At 44.0% G+C, this 24,095-nt stretch overlaps 1 protein-coding gene across 6 annotated transcripts in view; it reads right to left on the minus strand.

The window, feature by feature from the left end:
- The window catches only part of Rsph3 (radial spoke head 3), a 52,237-nt gene extending 35,568 nt beyond the window's left edge, over positions 1-16,669 (minus strand). For 3 of the 6 annotated variants that reach the window (XM_087567637.1, XM_087567632.1, XM_087567638.1), the window contains exons 1-2: positions 15,919-16,666; positions 9,222-9,309 (exon numbers count right to left, since the gene is read on the minus strand). In XM_087567637.1, the coding sequence (XP_087423763.1) occupies positions 9,222-9,309; positions 15,919-16,463 (633 nt within the window). In that variant the 5' untranslated portion in view covers positions 16,464-16,666. 6 annotated transcript variants of the gene reach the window in all.
- Between the last annotated feature and the right edge of the window lie 7,426 nt (positions 16,670-24,095).

The following is a 24,095-nucleotide window of genomic DNA, read 5'->3' on the forward strand; positions in this document are numbered from 1 at the left end:
TGGGGAGGGAAGGGTTTATTCAGCTTACACTTCTACATTGCTGTTCATCACCAAAGGAAGTTAGGGCAGGAACTCACAAAGGGTAGGAACTTGGAGGCAGGAGCTGATGCAGATAACATAGAGGAATGCTGCTTACTGGCTTGCTTCCTCTGGCTTGCTCAGCTTGCTTTCTTATAGAAGCCAGGACTACCAGCCCAGGGATGGCACCACCTGAAATGGCCCTCTCACCCTTAATCATTGATTGAGAAAATGCCTTACAGTTGAATCTCATGGAGGCATTTCCTCAAGGGAGGTTCCTTTCTCTGTGTTAACTCCAGCTTGTGTCAAGTTGACATACAAAACCAGCCAATACAGTGTGATTGCATCGAATTGGCTCCTGACTGGTCTTTCAGGGTTTGCAAACACTTCCTTAGTACTACATTTTGGTGCATTGGCTGGGAAATTCCCCAGGGCTTTCAGAACTACTAATTTGGAGGGTCTCAATGAGGACAAATCCAATCTAGGTCTGTCTATATTTGTGTTTGCATCACAATGATAAACTTCCTGCTTTCTGTCCATCCCCACACTAAATCTGTCCATGTGGTCTGTGCATGGTGTAAGCAGTTTGGCCCACACTTAGGAGGTTTGTGTACTGAGCATCTGTGCAGCATCATGGGCTGTGCTTTGTTCGTGAATTCTGAGACATGAGACATTTGTAATTCTAGAAAAAGGCCTTGAATCTGTATCTGTGGCCAGGTTGTAGTTAAGACGAATGAGTCAGGGGGCTGTGGCTTTCAGGCCAGGAGATGTCCTGAGCCTCGACATGGGGTGGGCATGGGCTCCAAGAGCCAAAGGTGCCTCACCAATCTGATTACTTTTGTCTCTTCCTGATGAAGGGACACGTTTCTTTTCTTATGTGTGAGTGCTACATATTGATTATTTCTCTCTTCTGACTGATGAGAGAAAAGGTCAGACTTGTGTATGTGTGTGCTATCTGACAGAGAGGAAGGGATGAGGGATGAGTGTCTTTTGCTTAAGAGTGCCACTTTCTGGTTGTTTCTTGTTTCTGCCTGAAAGGGGAAAGGAGGAATTAGTGTTTCATGTGTTATATTTGTGTTTATTATTACGAGGTGATTTTAATGGAAGTATTAACATAGGAAAGCACCTTCAACCCCATTAGAACTGCTCCTTGGCCATTTTAATGATATTGGGGGGGGGGAATCTCTCCATCATTACTAAGGAAGATAAACTGACCACACTCTGCAGGTCAGGATGGTCCATTTTCAACAGCAACTGGCTCCCAGAAGGATCCTTTGACCTGAGATTAGTCCAAGGGATTGAGAAAGTCATTTTCAAACCCAAATTTGGTCACTTGGACCAAATACCTTATGTGGTGGTTTGGTGAGATCTCCTAGTGAGGGGAAGACCCACCCTCTTGCTTAAACCTTTTCTCTCAGACAACAGGCAAAAGTTCTTGCCTTGGCTACCAAAAAGGCCAAGGATACAAAGGAAGACATTCCGGATCATTCATCTCTTCTGCACCACCCCCTACCTGGTCCTCCAAGGAGGAATGGAGGAGGATGTTATCTTCCCACCCCCACCTCAATTAACCCCTCGGGTGGAATGGCAGCCACTACAGGCCACTCTGCAACAGGCTGTCCCATCACAGGCAGGGGGAAGGGGACCTGCTACAGGGACACAAAGCTGATGGGGATGCCTCTTGCACCAGAGTCTGTCATCCTGCTCTTGAGTACAGCTTGGTTGGTTGATGAACAAAAGAACCAACCTTATCACTATTGTCCCTTTGCCACCAGTGACCTTTATAACTGGAGAACTTAGAATTCTTCCCTTTTCAGACAATCCCAGAGATCTACAATCTCTTAGAACAGTTCTCTTCACCCACCAGACCATTTGGGATGATTGTCAACAAAGTTTGCACATTCTCTTACCACAAAAGAGAGGGAATCCAGGCAGAGGCCAGGAAGCTGGATCCAGGCCCCCCAGGGGAGCTGGCCAGTAGCCAAGCAGCTATTGATGCTTGCTTCCCCTAACTCACCCAGCCTGGGATTTAACAGCATTGAAGGTAAGAGGAGGCTCATGGTCTACCATCAGGATTGGCTGGCAGGTCTCAAGGCGGCCACAGATGGCCCACAAATCTGGCCAAAGTGTTTGACATTAGGCAGGGAGAAAATGCAGCTTTCTTAGAGAGGGTCAGGGAAGCATTCTGACATTGCTCCCATGGACTTTGAATCAGCAGAAACAAGGTAGCAGCAGCAGCAGCTCTAGCCTTTATTAACCAGGCAGCATCAGACATCAAGAGAAAGATCCAGAGGGTTGAGAGCAGGAGGAAAGAGTCCGAGGGACTTAGTGATAGTGGCAGAAAGAGTGTTTAATGGAAGAGAGACTGCAGAGGAGAAGCAAATGAGAGGACAGAGGCAACAAACTCATGACCCGGCAAAGACCCTGTTGGTAGCCACAACCAAACTAGAAGACTGTAAGAGATGCCTAAAATATATAGCTTTTGAAGGAAGAGGTAAGGGGACCCCTAAGGATCGAGAATTCACTTAACAAAGAATGTACCTATTGTAAGGAGAAGGGCCACTGGGCCAGGGAATGCCCCAAGAAGAAGTAGTCTATCCAAACCCTGTCCTTAGAAGATGAAGAATGGGGGGATAGCATTCAGATCCCCTCCCTGAGCCTAGGGTAACTTAAAAGTGGAAGGGAAACCTACCAGTTTTCTTGTTGACAGCAGAACCCAAAATTCTGTCTTGCTGAAGCCTGAGGGTAAAGTTTCTTCAAACAAATCCTGGGTCCAAGGGGCAACAGGAATTAAACAATACTCATGGACTATCAGAAGAACAGTGGACTTGGGCAGGGTAACACACTCATTCCTTGTTATACCTGAATGCTCTTACCCTGTATTGGGGAGAGATTTGTTGACAAAAATGAGGGCACAACTACACTTCTTTCCAGAAGGAGCTAAACTATTAGATTTAGAGGGAAGCCTATTCATGGCCTGACCACCTCTCAAGCAGAATAATACTGGCTGTTTGGTCTCCTCCCCACCTCAGAGGATGAAATTACTACTTGGCTAGATCACTTCCTCAATGCTTCAGCAGAGACAGGAAGAGTCGGGACGGCTAATCATCAGACCCCAATTTGGATTTAGCTCAAACCAGGGGCTGAGCCTATATGGATCTAGCAGTACCCCACATCCCTGATTGCTAAGGTAGGTATAGCCACCCCCTATCAGTATAAGGTTATTAAATGTGGGGATCCTGAGACCATGTCAGTCGGCCTGGAATACCCCCTCCTGCCAGTCAAGAAGTCCAGAACTAATGATTATAGACTGGTATAAGACTTAAGAGAGGTAAACAAGCAGGTTATGGACATCCACCCAACAGTCCCTAATCCCTACTGTCCTGAGTGCAGTTCCTCCTGAGTGTCAATGGTATATAGTGCTGGATTTAAAGGATACTTTCTTCAGCTTACCCTTGGCATCCAAGAGCCAAGAGCTCTTTGCCTTTGAATGGCACAATCCCGAACTCAGGATTAACGGACAGCTGATTTGGACTGGTCTGCTCCAGGGATCTAAGAACCCACCTAATATTTGATGAGGTGCTCCACAAAGATTTGAGTGAGTACAGAACCCAGTACCCTAACCTGACTCTTTTGCAGTATGTAGATGATCTTCTTGTGGCAGCAGAGATCAAGCAAGAATGCCTGAAAGACCTCTTGGAGGCTCGGGGAAATTTGGGCTATTGAGCCTCCACTTTGCAGAAATAGCTAAACCACTGTGTAAGACCACCAAAGAGCCTCCTGAGAACTTTGTATGAATGGAGGTGTTGTGTGTAATGTTAAAAACATGCTGATTCCTTTGCCTAGGACCACGGCCCACTCTTCTGGCTTAGCTCCACCAACGGCCAACTTCTGCCTTTTCTGGGAACTGTCATCACGTTCCCAGCTCCTCCTGGCTTGCCATTGGCAACCCAGCTACTATCTTTCCCTGCCCACCTTTGCTCTGTGGAAGGAAAACATTGACAACTTTATTATCTTAGAACTTGCCAGACAGCCCGATTGCTGGGTGCAGAATCTCCTGCCCTAACCTTATCAGCCAGCCTATACCAGCCACCCGCTGGTGGCAGAGACCATGAGTTCTAGCTACCCCAAGACCTTACGTGGTTGTTGTGTGCTTATCTGCTTCTTGTCCCAAAGCACGGACAAAAAGCTTCCTTTCCCATGTTTCCTCTTACTCCTGGGATCCAGAAGTCCCACCTTTACTCTTTGCCCAGTGACTGGCTCTAGCCTTCTTTATTGACACAATTAAAACAATTAAATCAGGGAATCAGCACCTTCCCCTACATGGAAGAACATTACAAAACCTTCGCTGTCTTAAAGAAGGCTTTCATTTCTGCACCCACCTTGGGATTGCCAGATGTAACTAAGTCCTTTCACCTCTTCATGGATGAGATATCTGGGGTAACAAAAGGGGTATTGCTGTAGACTCTTGGGCCTGGTGCTGACTAGTGGCTTACCTCTCAATAAGATTAGACACAGTGACCAGAGGTTGGCCCCTTTGCTTACGCATCATAGCTGCAATGGCCCTCTTGGTCAAGGATGCTGATAAACTGTCATTGGGCCAAATGCTACTGAAGGGGTACTTAAACAGCCCTCCCCTACCCCTAATTGATGGCTCACCAATGCCAGAATGACTCATTACCAATCTCTCCTTTTAAACCTTCCTAGAATAATCTTTCAGTTAGGCCCCAACTGCCCTAAACCCAGCTACCCTGATGCCTGATCCAGATCTTGAAGGGCCACTGCATGACTGCTCAGAATCCTGGCCCACATCCAGACCAGAGATACCCCTTCGATGGATGCAAAGACAACATGGTTCACCGATAGTAGTAGCTTCATTCAGGATGAACAGACATATGCTAGGGCAGACACAAACACTGAGATCAATAGGCAGAGCCACTCCTGGCTGGACTATCAGCACAGAAAATTGAATTGTTAGCTCTAACCGAAGTGAAGCATTAGAACTGAGAAAAGATCTGAAGTTCTTCTGATATGTCTGTCTTTTTGGGTGAGTTGTTTTCCTCTTATAGCTTTTAATACTATTTCTCTGCATTGTATTTTTGATATATTGAGTAAAAGTGTCCAATTACATTGTGTATTTTATTTGTAATTAAATTGTACCATTCTCTCAGGTAGCTTGAAACCATGCTCCAGCTCCAGACCTGGTATTTTTAGCCTTCAATGACACCTACACTCAGTATATACACAAAGTTTAAGAATTAATGTTTGCATATTATATCTTCTTCCTTCTACTTTTGACGTTATAATTAAAGGGATTTTTCTTACATACAGATTATAGTTGGATCGTGTTTATAATCTCTTCCAACTTCTAACTGTTTTATTTAGACCATTTATGTTTAACAAGATCATTGATAAGACCATATCAGATGATAGGGTGTAGACTGCCATTTTTGTTTTCTTTTTGTTCACTGTTTTAAATTTCTCTACATTCTTTTTCTTGCATTTCTATGGGCATTGTAAGTGCTTATGGTTTCATGTAGAATCGGCATTTCTGTTTTTCAGAGGTAGGAATCAAGTCCAGGGCCTGCTGCCCATTCACCCAGTTCTCTATCACTGAGGTGCAGTCCCCTCCGGCATCCACTTTTAATTAGGCTGACCTTCAGGGCTCAGGTACTTTAAGCTGCTTTCACCTTGCATCTGAATGGCTCTATCCAGTGACTGGTTAAAAAAGGCCCAGCTCCACCTAGCCAGTCAGACACCCCGCCTTCCTGCTGCTTCCTTTATAGGGGAGATTCAATGTTTGCTCTGAATATGCGGTGGTCACTCTCAATCATTGCATGGCCTCCTGGAACAAAAGCCTTGAGCTCAGATTAATAGCTTGACATTGGCCAATTAAAGTTCACCACAGGAAACCTGCTAGCACAACAGAGATTATTTTTCAGTTAACACTACATTTCTCTTCAGCTCCTTTCAAGACCTTTTAGATTCTGAAAGTTAGATTCTGATGTGGCTTGGTGTGTTACTTAGTCTCTTGAATCTCTTCAATCTAAGTCAGCTGCTAAGTGTGTGGAATTATCAAGCATTATTTATTCAACTATCTTCTGTTCCATATGGTTTCTTTTCTTCCGAGCCCACTACTTCTAGCAACATCCCCGATGTATTGCTGACTGTAATGAACTTCTTATCCTGGATATTTTAGTTTTTAGTTTTACAGATTCCATGCGGTTCATTTTTGTATTCCCTATTTCTCTGTTAAGTTGCTTATTCATTGGCATACATTATTCATAATTTTTCACTTCTGGTGAAAATATTTCTGACTACTTTAGAAGTCTCACAGTCCCCACATGTTAGTTGTCATGTGCGGTCATTTTGATTGTTTATCTCATAAGAGACTACCTTGGTTTTTATGATAAACCAACTCTTTTTTTTTTTTTTTTTTTGGTTCTTTTTTTTCGGAGCTGGGGACCGAACCCAGGGCCTTGCGCTTCCTAGGTAAGCGCTCTACCACTGAGCTAAATCCCCAGCCCCGATAAATCAACTCTTTATTATAGAGGTTTGGAGCTTTACATGGTAAGACTTCACACCCTCCTCAATCTTTTCAGTAGGAAGTCGTTCTCATTGCAGTAGGTGTATGTCACTCCCCGAGAGGCTTTCATGCCACCTTAGTGGTCCTGGGTGGTGGTGTAGTGGTGCTGAGTCTGGATGGGGCTATGTTGTTTCTCTTTGACAGAATAAAAACTTAACTCCCTGCTGGTTTTCTTACCAGCACTCAGAAAAAGTAGGGCATAAACGTGTGTGGGTGGCTGAGTGAGGGTGGAACCCAGCTCCTGCTCTCCTTGTGTGGACAGTGCCTCAGCAGGGGGAGTAGGGGCTGGAGTTGTACTCATCTGCTATGTATGTGCGATTTGCATTGTTTTACTGTCTGTGAGGTGGGAGTGGTGCCTATGTGGCCCAGTCTCACTGACACTGTGACAGCTTCTCTTTCAGTGTCTGGCTGAAGTATGGGTCTGCAGGCCTGCCCTTCTCTCCTTGAGGTTGTGCCTGTGGGTGGCATGGGCTTCTCCAGCATCCTGAGCATGATGTGGGAGAGGCAGAATGGAAGCATGAAAACACATGCGTATGCTGCTTTTCAACTGAGTCTCAAAGTCCCTGGCCAGCTGCAGCCTTCCATGCTTGAGTCTTTCAGAGTTTCTGAGAATGTGTCTTAGGACATTTTCAGTCTTAAGGAGGAGGAACAGGAAGTTTTAGGGCAGATTTTTGTAGTAAGATGCTGATTATTTGATTAAAGATATTTTTAAAGGGTTATTTACTTGTTTACATTTGTTCTAGGTATACTGTGCTCACTACACTGCTAAAGTGGCACAATATGTTTAGATCTCATACATGGACTCTTCCTGAGCTGGCTGTACCAACACTGTTTAGAGAAGCTTGTTTGTTTTGAAAAAAAAAAACATGTAGGTAGGGCAGAAGAGATGGCTCAGTGGTTAAGAGCACTGACTGCTTTTTCCAGAGGTCCTGAGTTCAATTCCCAGCAATCACATGGTCACATGGTGGCTCACAACCATCTGTAATGAGATCTGATGCCCTCTTCTTGTGTGTGTGAGGCCAGCCACAGTGTACTCATATACATTAAATAAATAATTTTTAAAAATGCACAGTCCTAGCCCAGCGGTGGTGGTGCACACCTTTAATCCCAGCACTCAGGAGGCAGAGGCAGGCAGATCTCTGAGTTCCAGGACAGCCTGGTCTACAGAGTGAGTTCTAGGACAGCCAGGGCTACACAAAATAACTCTGTGTCAAAAAAACCAAACCAAACAAACATATAGCCCCTCCAACCCCTCTCAAGAACCTCCATCCCCCAAAATAACAACAGTAACAACCAATCAAAAACAACGCTGAGTCCTGTGTTGTGATTTTGAGTGTGTAAAGAAAAGATACATAATTCATATTTTAGATTAAATAATGTCAGTAGTAGAGGGTAAGACAATCTAAACAAAACTAAATGTGTCAGACGCCAGCCAGTGTGGCCTCACACTAGTGGTATCTGTAAATTGCTTAAATTGATTTGCAACAATTTAGTACAAAAATCCAAAGTCAAAGTTTAGAATCTTTTAGAAGGTCCACTAAAATCTGTTGAATAAAAACAAAATAGGATTTATTATGGTAATTATTTATAATTGTGGAAAATATGTATAATATAAAAGTTCCTACTTTCCTTCGTTCATGCTGGGAAATATACCAGCTGGTGAAAGGACTTACTCTTAGAGCAGACTACAGAAAACAGGGTGTTTAGTACACTGCAAAAAGAACAGCAGAGTCAATGAACTGGAGCCACCGTATACACATCCTTGTGTATACAGCTCTACGGCAGAGCACGCCCACACCACTGTGACCAGCACCACTCACCCTCACCCTCAGACTGTTCACTCGTCTGTAACTGAAGCTCTGGGCCATCAAACAGTAACTCCTGCAAGTACTGATGGATCCACATACACATGCACATACATATACACGATACATACATACACACATAATATACACACATTACACACATATGCGCATACATATGTATTAACATACGTACACACATACTTGAGGGGCAGTGTTGGGGACTGAAATGAAGTCCTTACACATGTTAGGCAACTGCTTTATCATGGCCCACACCTCCAGCTTCTATGTCTTTAAAAAATTCATTCTTCAAGTAATTTATTTCTATTTCATTTTATAAACGTTTTAGGTAACAGATTAAAATCTGACACAAATGTACAACTGATCTTCACCACAATAAAATGAAAGCTGTGTTAGACCACTGTCCAGGTTAGTTTTCATTGTCAACTTGACACAAATCCAGAGTCACCTGGGAAGAGAAAAGCTCAACGGAGGATGAACTACTCAGATTGGATTTGCCTGTGGCCTGGTCTGCATCAGACTGTTTTGACTAATGATTGATGTGAAGGGCTCAGCCCACTGTGGGAGGCACCATCCCTAGGTTGTGTAAGAAAGTTGTCTGAGCAAGCCAGATGGAAACATTTCTCCATGGTTTCTGCTTCAATTTCTGCTTCAGCTCCTGTCCTGACTTCTCTCAACAATGGGTTGTGACCCAGAAGTGTAAGCCAAATAAACCTTTTCCCTTTTTAGATGCTTTTGGTCACAGTGTTTGTTACAACAACAGGACTAAACTAAGCCAGCCACTCTGTGCTTACCACCTGTCCTGTGGGCAATGCATAGGTGTTGCCTCGGATCACCCTTCTGTCATACATGATGTTCCCATAATTCATAGATTCTTCAACTCTATAAAACAGAAAATTCTAAGTGAACAGTAGAGCATATATATCCATTAAGTCAACCTGTTACAAAAGAATTTAGATAAAAAACATCTTACAGGGGCTGGGGAGATAGATGGCTTAGCCTTTCAGAGCACTTGCTCTTTCAGAAGAGCCTGTTGGTTCCCAGTGTTAGCTCCAGTTTCATGAAACCGTGTATCTTTGGCACTGTGTACACACACACATGCAGACAAACACCCATACATATATGGTAAAATACAAACATCTAAAAATGTACAAAGGAAATAGTACAGTCCATAAAATATGGAGACAGAGCTATGGTTCATGTAATAGTTTCCCTGTGTGGCCTTGGCTGTCCTGGAACTCTTTCTATAGACCAGGCTCAGAGACCCACCTGTCTCTGCCTCTCTGTGCTGGGATTAAAGGTATGCTCCACTACCACCCAGCTAAAAATTTATTACTTACAATAATTTCATGTTGGGAACTATTACTCCTACAGAAATGGTCTGTCCAGACTCCCTTGCTAGTAAGACACAGAGCTGGTTTAGGTTGTAAATACTGAAGACTATTCAGTAACTGTGAAAAGGGCTCAATAAATTGGAGTCTGTCCTAAAAGACTAAGAATGCTCTACTCAGGGACTGAAATGCACACTTAATATAAGAATCAAGTGTTAAAAAGAAAGCCAGCTTTGCTCTGGAGCCCTTCAGTGCTCTTCTGTATATAGCGGTGAGGCCCATCCTCACCTATACTCATGACAGCTATCCCACCTGGGGCTGAGCTGCTGAGGCACACTGAAGCATCTCCTGAGCGTGAGCATACAACACGCTTTTCTGTCCATGCTGCTTGGACTGAGGCTGGGTGGACGCTCCTGTGTGGCAGTGCTCTCTTTTCTAGCCCCACAGTCTAACTTCTGGCTGTTTCCCAGCTACTTATCTGTACTTCCTAAAGGCTCAGCTCTCTCTTGTCCTAGAGCAGTGCTTCTAACCTTCCTCATGCTGCAACCCTTTAATCCACTTCCTCAGGCTGTAGGGACCCCAGCCATACAATTACTTCCTTGTTACTTTGTAACTGTAACTTTGCTACTGTTATGAATTGTAATGTAAATGTCTCACATGTACCTTCTCCACCCCACCCCACCTCTTGGTAGGAGTTGTGACTCAAAGTGTGAGAACCCCTGCCTTAGATGATCTATGTCCTCCATGTGCAAAGCTTTGGTTATAATCAACACACCAATTCTATTTTATTTTTCGTTAAGCACTCTCAACTCCAGGGATGTCTAGAAGGCAAATTCAAACTGGACTACCCTTCTCTCATGATTCCCATTTCATTAATGCTGCCGATAGCCACAGCTGACAGCTGTCCCTTACTCAAGAATGGTGGGAATCATCTATGACTCTTCCTCTTCCCTCTCCCTACAGCTAACGACAGTTACTAACTCCATCCTGCACTCTGCTCACAGCCATCCAGTGCTCACGGCCATCACTATCTTTTACCTGGATGGCCAAAAAAACCCTCTTAACTGATTGGAACAACATTTCTTCCTCAATGTATCCTACATCTACTAAACTAGTGATGTTTTAGAAGAGAGATGGTCCAAGTAGTATTAACTTGGTTAATGCCTCTTACTATGAATTAAAATAAGGGAAAATACAGGTTGACACTATCAAAACAACAAAACCATGGTACCAAGTACTGATAAGAATGTAATGCATTTGTTTAAATATTCTTGGGAGGACAGGTTTATTGGCTTAACGATCACATTCCTAAGAACCTGCATCATAGAAGTAAAAGGCCCAGTACATACAGTTGTCTGCCAAACCTCATTCTCTGTAGCAACAGCTAGATGCAAAGCAAGTATCTATCAACAGTGCAATGTTTGAAGAATGATGGTTACACCTGTACTCCGCATTACCGTGATACTACGGAAAACTACTGAGCACTCCAATTATTAGGAAGGCAGAAGAGGTTCAGCCTTGTGCATGTACTGCTGCTGTGAGAACTGTGATGGTTCACCTTGATTGCCGACTTGATTGGCTGGATTGAGAGACACCTAGGAGATTAGTGACTTCTAGGTGTCTGTGATGTTCCAGAGATGATTAGGTCAGGAGCTCTGACTCAATCAATAATTTAGGCCACTGGTGGATTCAAAATTTGAACAGACTGTGGAGAAGTGGAAGGTAAGAAGCTGGCTTTAATGGATAGTTAATGGTCATTAGGAGTATGACACTGAGGGTATGTCCTGGCGCTGACTCCTCCTGTTATTTTCTCCTCTGATTCCTGGCTGCCATGAAGTGAGCATCTCTGTTTCCTCACATAGCTTCCTTCTGTTGGCTAAAATAAATCCTCTCCCTCCTCTGCTAGTTTTCTTATTATCTATTCAGTGATAGAAAGTTCAGTAACACACACACACAAACACACAGAGGTGTTGTGTGTGTCCACAATAAGAAGCCATGAATTTGAATATAAATATGTGAGCCTGAAAAGAAGAACAGAAAAATGCATACAAAATGGGTAACATGGTTTGCCTTAATGACAGGCAGAAAGGGGATTAAGGCATAAGAATACTTGAGGCACGAATGGATGCTTTTTTTTTGAATATGTATGTTCATGTACAAAAAAGAAAATAATAGAAAAATAGATTTAAAGCTTATTTAATATGGGGACAACACTAAGTGCAGAATAATATATACTACTTTAATTTTACTTTAGGAAGAAGTCTCTTCTGTATATGGCCATTTATATGAATACCAAGAGGAACACCAGACAATTGCTCAGCAGTGAAGACACAAAAGTGAGCAGGGGATAATTACTGTCTTTATTCATCTACCTTTAGCTCCTGTTGTTTCTATAAGGGTACTTTACCTTTACAAGCTGAAAACCAACGATGAGGACAATTTAACCTCCTGCCCACAGCTATCACCTTACCTCCTCCTCTGACCTCTCTGCTCCCAGTACCACTAGCATAAAAGGGAAAGTTGACCATAGCCTCTCTGGCTGCCTTCACACATCCTGCCCCTGCCTGTTCCCATGCCTATGTGGGTCTCTCTTCCCGTCCTCCCTGTTTCCTAGCTACACTGGTCTTTCAGAGTCTTCAAACAGACTTGACTTCTTTCCTTTTGCATCCATCCATCCATCCATCCATCCATCCATCCATCCATCCATCCATCATTCTTTCAGTCTTTCTCTTTTATGGGAGTTTTGAATATGTGATTTCTTCTCCTAATCACCAAATTCATTTGGCTATTTCCTCAGATCCTTCTACACCCTTCCCCTCACAATTCTCAACAGAGATGGTAGCCTTCTATGTCCTCCAAGGATGCCTTGTTTCTCTCTTGGTGTAGCAGCGACATGTTTAGTGCCTGGTTTTTGCAATATTTGGTATATGTAAGGGTAATGCCATAGTCTTTTTTTCTTAAGTGTTTCTCTGGATTCTAGCATGCTGACACACACATGGCAGGCACTGCACACAGACTGGCTTTAAAAGACCCCAATTGCTCATAACTACTCTAGAAGGGAGAAGAAACCATGGGACTGTCAAATCAGTCTGTATAGAGACTGTGGCTATAACGAATTAGTTGCATAACCTCGGGAAATGAAAGCAATGTCACCTACTTCTCAGAGCTGTAGCGACCCAACAGCAGTGTTTAATACATGAGAACAATTCCTACTGCAGGGTCTCTTTATATCTAAACTAAAAAGTTATACAATTCCATCTGCATGTTTAACCTTACAGGACAGGGCTTTACTTCTTTGTATATTTAGACTAAGGAAATCTATATCCCTGGTATGAAAATGTAAAAAATGAACTAAAATTAGGATTAGACATATAAATCAAATATATATCTAGAAAACAGTACAGAAGACAAGGCCTAATTTAGACAAGGCAGAGAAGTGGCTGAGGCAAGGGTGAGGCCTTTGCTAGCTTGGCAGGCCCCGCCCATCTCTGGACATGTGATAGGAGATGAGAGACTCTTCATGTTACTAAGAGAGCAACATGCACTCTTTCACTGCTTTCCTGTAGCTACTTGTTTAAACCGTCTAGTTAGTGGCTAATAAAATGATGGAACTTTTGTTATTTTGCTGTTGGTGGTGGTGGTTGTGTGTGTGTTCTTCCTTTCTTTTGGTTTTGATAGTGCAAAATTATTTATTTCCTGTGTTTTTATGAGTTTAATTATCCTATTTGGGGTAGAGTTTTCCTTCTAGTACCTTCTGTAGGGCTGGGTTTGTGGATAGATATTGTGGATGGAATCATTCCACCGGCTGGGGAAAGCAAGCTAAATACCAGCAGCCATCTTTATTTGCTTTGTGACTGCAAACACAATGTCAACAGCCATGTCACTTTCCTAGCTATGATGAACTGTATCCCCGTGACCTGGAAGCCAAAATAAACTCTTCCTGTTAGGTTTGCTTCTGTGTGGTATTTGATCATAGCAACCAGACAGAGGAAACTAACAGAGCCTTACTTCAGCCTCTGCGTCTGTCCCCACAGCTCTGTTTCAGCCTTCCTGTCTCTTTTCACTTGTGTGGGCTCACTGAGACAGAGCCCCACTAAGACAATTCAGGATCTCCCCATTTAACATTTGAAATTTAGCTATATGATAAGAGCGTTTGACCACACAAGGTAGTATGTTCATAGGTTCTGAGGATTATGTGAGGATATCTCCAGGAAGCCATCAATATTGTCTGCCATGATAGTGTTAAGCTTCATTTGGTCATTGTCAGACAAAAGGTATGGTGCAATTTTTTCATTTCTTTGAATTAAAAATAATCACTAGAAGGTTTACATGCTCTTCACTAAGAGGTCTGTAAAACAAGGTGGCCACATTTTGGTTTGGACATAAGCCTATCGGTGAATTTAACTGTACTTACGTGTTTGTAATCTGCTGAGTACTCTTAGCTGAAATACTTGGGACGAGAAGTATTTCAGATTTTTCCCCTCAGTTTGGAATATTTGCATATAAATGACTCAAATGTAAACATGCTCCATAGATGCCTGCATACACATAGCCTGGAGTTAATTATATACAGTATTTTTACTGTACCTATACTCTGACTGTGACTAGTCACCATAATGTCTTACATGGAATTTTCTGCTACGTCACTGTGGCACTCAGAGACCTTCTGTTTGGGGACTGGTGGGACTGCTCAAGGGTTAAAAGCCCACACTGCTTGTGCAGCAGAGTGGAGTTTGGTTCCCAGCACCCATGGTAGCCAGCTCACAACCCCTCCAGCTCCAGGGGCTCTGATGGCTTCTTCTGGGGTCCACTGACACCTGTACTCCCATGCACATACACAAAGAGACACTCACATATACATACAGAAAGCTTTGGGTTTTCAGATTAGGGATGCTCATTCCGTTAAAACTTGTCTGTCAACAAGAAAACCTGTATTCAAATGCCACCCCAGTCTGCCCTGTTTTATAGTTTATTGAGTACAAAAGGGCAAAAGCCCTTGAACCACATCTAGCTTGTATTGTTCTTAAAATTTTAACTTTCTCGGGGGAAAAAAATGAGATATGCCCACTTCTGTGCTGGTGAAATTGGCTTCTCATGTCGAAATATAAAACCGGGATTCAGACCAGTCATAACCTAATCAAAATAATTTGTAATTTTGTTTCCTTTAAACACATCCGGTCTAGCTATGTGTTATCTGGAAAACTTACTTACTATGGTCAATATAGAAACTTTTTAACGTGACCGGATTAAGGACTTTGTAGAATGGAGGCATACTGACCTAAAGATACTAACTCTTTGGACATGTTTATATCGTCACTCACCAGGAAGCTTAGCTAATGATATCCCCCAGGATGTGCTTATTTAAAGGGTATCATGGAAGACAACCATTCTTATGGCTAAGGGTCTTAATTAATGTACTTTGTAAGAGACCACTTTCATGACCCATTTTGGTATGGTCTCTGCACTGCTTTGATACACTGATAAATTAGTCAACATGTCACTTCAACATAAAAATCAACTAGTTACAAAAAAGAACTCAGACATCCTACTGCTTCTGCCTCTGGGATGATAGGTCTGTTCCAGGCCTGGCTGAGAGTTACAAGTGTTCAGTTACCACTTCAATTTATACTAAGAACTTCCTATGTGTTAGGCAAGGTTCTAGGTGAGCAAAAGGTGTAGAGTTGCCCACTACCATGAAGCTTGTGCTCTCAAGCCCTGCTATTCTAAAACTTGAAGCCTATAGAAAGAACTCTGAGAACCACAAACTAGGTAGTCTTTATTACATATACAGGCCTGCCTGAATATTTGCAAACGTTCACTAGGGTAGCAGTATGTTTTGTGGTCCTGCATGGAAGGCTAATCTAATTCCACCCAGAAGAGCTTTATGTGGCTGGCTCTCTCATTTGATACATGCTCTGTGCTTCACTTTCCTCATCTGCATGATGGAGTGATGACTCACCAACTTGGTAGAACTGTGTTTTAAGAAAGAATATATATGTGGATGGCCCGTATGGTGTTTAGTGGTGTTCATAACCATTCGTGTACACGTCATAGCTCAGACCAGCTGTGCCTCTGTTTAACCACATAGTTGTGTAGACAAGGGAATGCAGAAGGGATGCAAAACGGGGACCAGACTACTGGAGCTACTATGGTCACTCACGGCTGCAAAATGCTGTCCCGGTAGCGGCGGCGCTGGCAAGCCACGGCACGGGGCCTGCTGGTGTAGGTGTAGGTGCCTGAGGCCTCTGCCGCCCGAGGGTTACGGTCTGTCATCGCCGACGCCATGTTGGGGGTCGAACCGCGCCCCCTTCGGTGAAGGTGGGCTCTGAAGCAGGTGGGGGCTAAGGAGTCCTCGTAGCTGGAGACGTGTAAGTAGTGCCAAGGGCAGGGATGATGAGACCTGAGAAGACGCGGCTCTCGGGGAAGCGGGCGGGACGCGAGGGTGCCCCAGCAGTAGGTCACTGGTACCCTAGGGTTTCTCCCGGGAACCTGGAGCGAGTCAGTCGCGCCCGCACCGGTTGCCGAGCAACCTGAGGTTCCGCCTGGAGGTAAGAACGCCAGGCAGTTCCGGCCAGCTGGATTTCCGGACTGGTCGGTAGAAAAGGGCTCTTCCGTCTTGTGGTCCCGCCCACCTGCTGGTCCTCGGGCGCACCTGCGCAGTGGCGGCTTGCCTGGCAGGGCCGCCCAGATGTTAGAGGCGGCCATTGGGGCGAAGGTAACGCCGTGTGCCTCAGTGCGGAGGCTGCTGTCAGCGCCATTCCCGCCTGCCCATGTGTTCCTGATCTTTCAAAGGCCGTCCCCTGTTGTTTCTTCTTCTGCCACGCCGCCGCGCTCCCCGCTCCCTCGGCGGTGACACGCCCTTGGCAGTCGGGCTCCTGGCTCTGTTACGCGTGGGGCAGGGGCGGGCTGGGAGGGCTGTCTCCTGTTTCCCAGTTCCTCCTCCGCTACTTGGCGTGAATTGGCACGCCTGCCTCCTCCAATCACCTTTAGAGGACCTTGGGCTATTACAGCGACATGGGCCATGCTTTAGACTTGTAACTTTTGGAAAGGGCTGGGTAGATTGATTAAGTAGGGTTCCCTTACACTTTCATGCTTCAGGTGCCCAAGAGCGGAGTGTTTTAGTATTTAATTTTAGGACTTTAAAGAGGCTAATTTTTTTTTGTGTAAGTGTATGCATCCCTTGTGATTAATTACGTGGGTTTGCAGTTAACACCTTCAGTGCAGCTAAGTGCTGCCTTGACTTTAATCGCGCTTCTGCAAGATACTATCCCAGCAACACGTGGGCGAATGGTTATAATTTGTGTGCTTGCACACCTTGTTTTTCTGGTCTACAAAATGGGAGTAGAATTTATCCTTTAGGATTTGCGAGGACTTAAAGCGTTAATTGAAGCTTCAGTACTTAGAACTGTACCTGGTTAATGCAGTTTACCGTTTAAAGCAGTCACCATTCTATAAGTATGCTAAAGAACATGTGGTAAATGCTGTAGACACTGCTAAAGACTTTCGATCTGACTCTTTTGAGGAATCTTTTGAGAAAGTGACATTGAAGTGAATATAATGTCAAGGTTAGCATCTGGGGAAAAGGAACCTTTTGAATGTCTCTGATGGGACCATAGCTTAGAGGCTCAAAGCAAGCTTGTGGAGCCGCCAAGTTTGCACACCAGAACCAACAGTAGGAGAGACAGAATTCAGACTCACACACTGACAATAAGTGGGTGTGATCAATGGTTCAAAAGTCTGAGGTGTAGAAATCCAGGAGGGTGTGTGTAGATGACTTGTAGAAACACTAGAGAAAAGTGGGTATTATTTTGTAGAAATGTTGAACAGCTTATCAGAATGTTTATGCCCCCTTTGGAACAGGAAACCAATTCCAAACAGCTAAAACAATAAAGCATCCTTTCATTTAAGTTTAGAGATAAAACCTGGGGTTTTAGCACTGTTTTCCGGGAGGAAGGAGGAGCAAATTGGTTATTTAACTTGGAAAGAGTAGCCAACTGTGCCAGCCCAGCCATACCTGGGACTTATTAATAATGTGGTTACTACTAAATGTTCTGTAAGTTTCTCCCCTCAGTCTGGATCTCTTTATTTGACTCTCAGGGCAACCTCATTTATGTCTTTAGTTATAGAAGCACTTATATATTTGCGATAATAAAATCTTTTGTGTAGAGTCTCAGGTGACAATCCCAGATATCTGTGTTCTGCATAATTGCCTTGGGTGGTCTGAAATGCAATGATTTGGTCAAAGGGTTTTGAATATTTGCTGTATGCCAAGCATTGGTCAGTTACTGGAAACTAAAGTTTTTTTTTATTTAACATTTTTGCCTTTGTGGAATTTATATTTTAATAGATGAATGATAAAAACAAGGCAAGGGAGTAAAATTTAGGTGTTATAAGAACCAAGTGGAAAAAAACAATGCAGCATGGAAGGTTAGGTATAGGGAGGGAAGAGTTTTAGGCTGGTTAGAGAAGGCTGAAGAGGAAAGCTGTCATCCCAGCAAAGATGAGAAGGGGGAAAAGTAATGAAGCTTCAGACTGGCAGAACATTCCAAATCACCGAAGCAGCAGGAACAGAGTTCTCATATCAGGCATGTTCGAAGAGAAAGAAAGTGGGTGGAGCCACAAGGACAAGGGGGAAGTGACATCAGTGACCATGTTGCGTGTTCCCGAAAGTCAATGCAAAGGTTCGGGCATTTACTCCAAGGCTAAAAGCCACTAAGAGGTTTGAGTAGAAGTTTGACAATTTGATTAAAAAGAACCTATCCTGCTCTGGTTTTTTCACTGAGAATAGACTACCCAGTAGCAGAGGCAAGGGGATTGTTACCCAGTTTTGCTGGCCAATAGGGGGACTGAGACTAGCATTCCAGTGACAGATAATCTGGGGAGATGCTGGCATTGTCTTGAAGGTTGAAACAGATGGACTGGACATGGTCATGCGAGGAGGAGAGAAGCCAAAGATGACTCTTAAGGGATATGGGTAAACGTTGCACAATGTGCAGAAAAACTTGCCCAATTGCCTTGGCTGACACTTCTCAGAGAGGATTAAATTAAATTATTTTATGCTGAGGGTCAACCCCAGCATGCTAGGCAGGCAAGTGCACAAGTCACTGAAGTACTTTCCCAGCTTAAGGATTTGATCAGTTAAAAGTAAGAGAAGGAGTCAGACATTGTGAGCCTGCATTTTGTTGTGTTTTTCCCGGTTGCTGCTATCCTAAAGCATAGGTCTCTCTGTCTTCCTCAAGAAAGTTGTGGATGTTTGGCAGGCATCCATCATTGGATGAACTTGGAACTGTATGTCCATTTTTTTCCTATTTCAGCTTAAAATTCAGCAGGTAACTCCAATTAAAAGCCAAGCAAATTGTCAAGCTGTTCTCATTACAGCCCCTGCCTCTTCAAGCCTCGGTCGTGGGTCTCAACTCTAGTTTTTCTCTCCCTACATTAGAAAGGTGCCAGGTCACAGCTTTGTGCTTGACTTAAATGCCCTGCACAGAAGCTAACAAATGCATTGAAGAGGGAAAGCTCTGTACTACTTCCTGTGTTTCTCCCCTGCCCGGGGTTTCTAGTCCTTTACACCCTGGCCATACCAGTCAGTCTCCAGCACCTTCAAACAACTTGTATGGTTTTAGTGAGGTTGGATTTTTAATATTGTTTCCTTTTGAACCTTTATAGTTAATTCCTAAATTGATTGTTCTGATTGATGGTCATAGGTAGAGGCCATTCTAAGGTTGTTGGGCCAGAGTGACTGGAAGAACAGATTGCCATTTCCAGGAAAGTCTGGAGCAGAGCAGGTTTTAGGGTGAGCATTGGAAACTCAGGGTCATCCGGATAGAGATGTGCATCTCCCATCCACGTGGGAGAACTAAGTAGATGGTGGGTAGGGAGTGTAAAGTTTCAGGGGATTGGTCCAGGGCTGAAAGATTACTGCCTGGATAGCACAGAGATGGTATTTAGAGTTGTAAATGTTGATGAGATCACGGAAGGAGAGTAGAAAGAATAAGCCCCTGGGTCTTCTGTTAGATTCAGAAGGATGAGGGAAAACTAGCAGAGGAGACTGAAAAAGAGTCGACAAAGAGATGGGAAAGTGCAAAATCTGGTTGCCAGGGTTAAGGGAGGACTCATTTGAGAGAGAGGGAAGGAGGCCACCATTTCTAACATTCACACGTTGAGAACACTGGCAAGGGGGACAGGGTCAATGGTTTGTGCAGTCGTTGATGAGAAAGCTGATAAAGTAGCTTCAGAAGTGGGTGAGAGGAGAGAAAACTGACCAAACAGGCTTACTGCGAAGGGATAGAAGTGGTCCACTACACAGAGATGAGTTGGGTCGAGAGAAAAGTCTCTGGTCTTAATGGCAAATTTGATTTTGTATATCCTTATAGGAATGACTTAATGGGAATGTGGCGGATGTGGGGCAGAAAGGTAGGAACTGGAACAATACAGCTAAGAGATGGGCCCTTTTGCATCAGCAGGATGGACAGCTCCTCCATAGTCATGAGAAAGGGAAACTATGCATTCAGGGACACAGGTTTTTAAGTTCTATCACAATGGGGATTTTAACACAGCAGACACTATGCTCCACACTTTACACATGTGATTCCATTTAGTTTTAATAATATAAATTCTAATATTCCTATTCATCAGGCAGAACTGAAACCTGAAAGGACCTTAGCAAGGTCATAAGCGGGACAGTGACAGGTAGGATTGAGTGCTGGTCTATTTGGTCCCACCACCACACACAGTATCAGCAGCTCATGGTGGTCATGGTCCCCCAGTCCCAGAACCTCTTGGTTCTTACCTCCTCTGCTGTCTCCTTCTTGCTTCTCATTCCCCTTATTTCAGTAACCAATAAGGAGAGGTCCAGTCTCCTTTTTGGCCTCCTAAATGATCCTTTATCTTTTTTTTTTTTGGAGCTGGGGACCGAACCCAGGGCCTTGGGCTTCCTAGGCAAGCGCTCTACCAGCTAAATCCCCAACTCCCTTTATCCTTTTTATTATGTTCTATTTTTTAGAGATAAAGTGTCCCCATGTAGCTGTGCTGTCCTCAAACTCACAATCCTCCTGCCTCAGCCTCCCAGGCTCTGGGCCTACAGGTGTGCACCTCCACATCTGGGCATTCTTCCTAGCCTTTGCTTGATTGTCTTACTCCTTTCTGGTTGTTGTAAAAAAAAAAAAAAAAAAAAAAAAAGTATGGTTGTCTTTTACCTCGCTTGATCCGGCTCTGCAGTGCCCCAAGATATCTGCTGGATATCTTGGTGGAAATACATCCCAACTCCGCAGCGGCCCAGACCAGTCACCCAACACTCCATTACACTTAAATCTACACATTAAAGAACACACAACACAATAACCTTAGATTCAATTGATAAGATATAATTGCCCACTTAAACATACAAAGCCTGGTACCATCCATCCCTTAGGAACATTAATAACAACCTGTAAATACACAGAGCGGAATCTTAACATCAGTCTCCATTGTCCTGCCATGGCTTCTCTCCTCCTCCTCTGTCTCCTCCTTTCCGTTCCAGCCTCCTCCTCTTCCTTCAATCTTTTCTCCCACCCATCCTTCCTTTTCCTCCAATGACAGGCCTCCTTCTATCCTGTACCTGCCCCTCACCTCTATTTTACAAATTCAATGGGTAGAAATTTCTGGTAAAGTCACCTGATTCCTGAGTACTTGACTAGGCAGCTGTCCTTGGGGCAGTGGAATTAGCATCAAAATACAGATAACTCCAGGGCAAACCCCAACATTTTCTGCCTTAAGGAGCAACAGACTGCCAGGACTGAGATGGGGCTCTGACCGTGCCGGCTCCCTCCTCTGATTCCCACTACCACATAGGTTGCCCATAGGTTCAGGGTCCTTATACCACACCACAGACAGACAGCACTGTGAGCTTCCTGCCTGCCTTTGACCGCAAGTGCTGTAGCACTGCCTTGCAGACCTAGGCACTCTCTTCCTGCCACGCTGCTCAGTGCTTCCCCTGCACTCCTCCCAGGCTATTCTCTGTTCACATTCCAAATCTCAGCTCCTCCCATGGTTTTCTCCAGGAAGACCTTTCTGACCTGGCTTATGCTCCTCTAGCCTTCGGTCCCGTTTCCACTTTTGCTCACCACAAGTCATTGAGTAGGACTCAAGGACACATTTGCTTCCGCAGTGAGGCCATGTGCTTATTGAGAGATTAGGTCCCACTGGTGTTTGTCCCCTGGCCGGATAGATCCAGTTTGCTGAGACAGTTGGCAGCAGAGGTGTGTATTTTACCCAGGAAAAGGAAGGAGCATCTCTTCTTTTTTGGTGTGAGTAATTTGAGCAACTGAATGCAGCTTCAAAATGTTTTCAAGTACAGACAACAGAAGACAACAGAGCTTGGGAGGTTCAGCCTTCAGCAAACACTAAGCGACTCCAGGAGCCTTAGAGAAACATGGGACTTTCTTCTTAACATCGTGGGTCAGATAATAGGCAAGTGAACCAGGAAAGGAAGAAAATGTTAGTGATGCAAAAGTGCTTATATGAAAATGAGATGTTGTGGAAGGTCATCCCAAGTGGCTGCCTTGGATTGAAAGGCAGAAAAAGCCCAAGGAAGTAATTTTCAACAGAGACTTGTGTGATGCACGCAGAAAGGACTCAGCCACATGGCATTTGCTGAGAGAGCAGTCCAGGCAGAAGGTGATGGCCAAGTCACTGCTTCTAAGCAAGCTTGTTGTGCTGAGAAGCTGAAGGAGGGCAGGGTGACCAGAATTAGGAGTTCCAAGGGGGAGGAGTTGGGAGAGAGTTTTGAGAGTGTCAGAGGAGGTGAGCAGTCAAATCAGCAGGCCTTCATAGGACAGGAGGTATGGACAGAGGAGAGCCATAGAGGATCTTTAGGGGGAAATGGCGATGACCTGGGCTGCTTTTACAGGATCGTTAATTGCTGTGTGAAGAATGGATTGCCTGGAGTGGAGGCTAAGATACTAGTCAAGAAGGCACATAGTTCTTCAGAGAGGGCACAGACCTGGAGCTAGAACAATAGCAGAGAAAATAGAATAGGTGCCTTTGGGATATTTTGGAGATTTAAGATAACACCGTGTTTTAGCTTTAACTCTTAACTTGAGAGAACACATCTAGAGTCATCAGAAAGGGGATCAGTTGAAGGACTGCCCAGGTCACATTGGCCTGTGGGCATGTTTAAGGGGAAGGACTGTCTTGGTTGCCTTCATTGATGTATAGGGCTCACTCCACTGCTGGAAGCACCATTCCCTTGGCAGGTGGTCCTGGGCTGTATCTCTAAGCACTGGTGTATAACCAAGCCAGCAAGCAGCATTCTTCTATGGTCTCTGCTTTAAGTTCCTGCTTGGTTCCCTACCCCGACTTCCCTCAGCGATGGACTGACCTGCAAGATGAAATAAACCCTTTCTCTCTCTAAGTTGCTTTTGGTCATGGTATTTGTCTCTGCAGCAGAATGAGACTGCAGCATTTAGTGAAGCATTAGCTATGGGGGTGACGACTCGAGACACAGGATGGTCGCCATGCTTCCAACTCAAGTGAAATATAAACAAACACACAATTCACTGAGATGCAGGTAGGTGTCAGAGCGACGAGAAGCCCAGAGTTCTGATCTGGATATGCCAATTCTGAAATTCATGGGTACATGCCAAGTTGGTAAGGTTTAGCTGAGTGAGCAGGCCGTAGATGGATGCAATGGAGAGAAATGTGGGATTTAGAGAGGGCCAAAGACACGGAAGGCAGATAAGCAACAGAACATGGTCTGTGGATAGCTTCCTAGGGTCTCTAGCTGGTGTGTGAAAAATATCTGGCAGGCTTTTCCACACCAATGACCCTAAACATCTACATGTTACTATCAACTTCAAAAGCTAAGGCAGGTAAACCCCTCTAAACTTGAAATGTTGGAAGGAATCTCAGTATTAACCACCCTCAAAGAAAACTGCTGTCTTTTTCTATAGGAAACATTAAAAATATAATATATACATGTATATATTTAACATATAATATATTGGTATATATATGCGTATATTAAAATATATATCTTATCTATTTCTCATTAGGAAGAAATGACTTAAATAGTCTTTAGCCAACATACAAAGAATGTATTGGGAAGTTGATAAAAATGTTTTCTATTCAGGTGGAAATTTTTGTCAATTTTTTAGTCTTAAGTTTATAATTCACAATGCATTTTTCATTCTAGATAAGCATCTGTGTTTGTGATTTAATTAGTATTTGCAAGCATTTCTTTTTCCTATAGAAAAACTCCAGAATCATCATGTAAACATCAGGTCCTTTGAAGCTCATTCTGGCCCCAAGGAGCCCGGCTTTCAGGCTGACAGTGTGAGGTTCCCTGAATCCGGGGTAATA

The sequence above is a fragment of the Rattus norvegicus genome, chromosome 1 (genome assembly GCF_021556685.1).
Source record: "Rattus norvegicus strain SHRSP/BbbUtx chromosome 1, alternate assembly SHRSP_T2T, whole genome shotgun sequence".
Taxonomy (NCBI): Eukaryota; Metazoa; Chordata; class Mammalia; order Rodentia; family Muridae; genus Rattus; species Rattus norvegicus.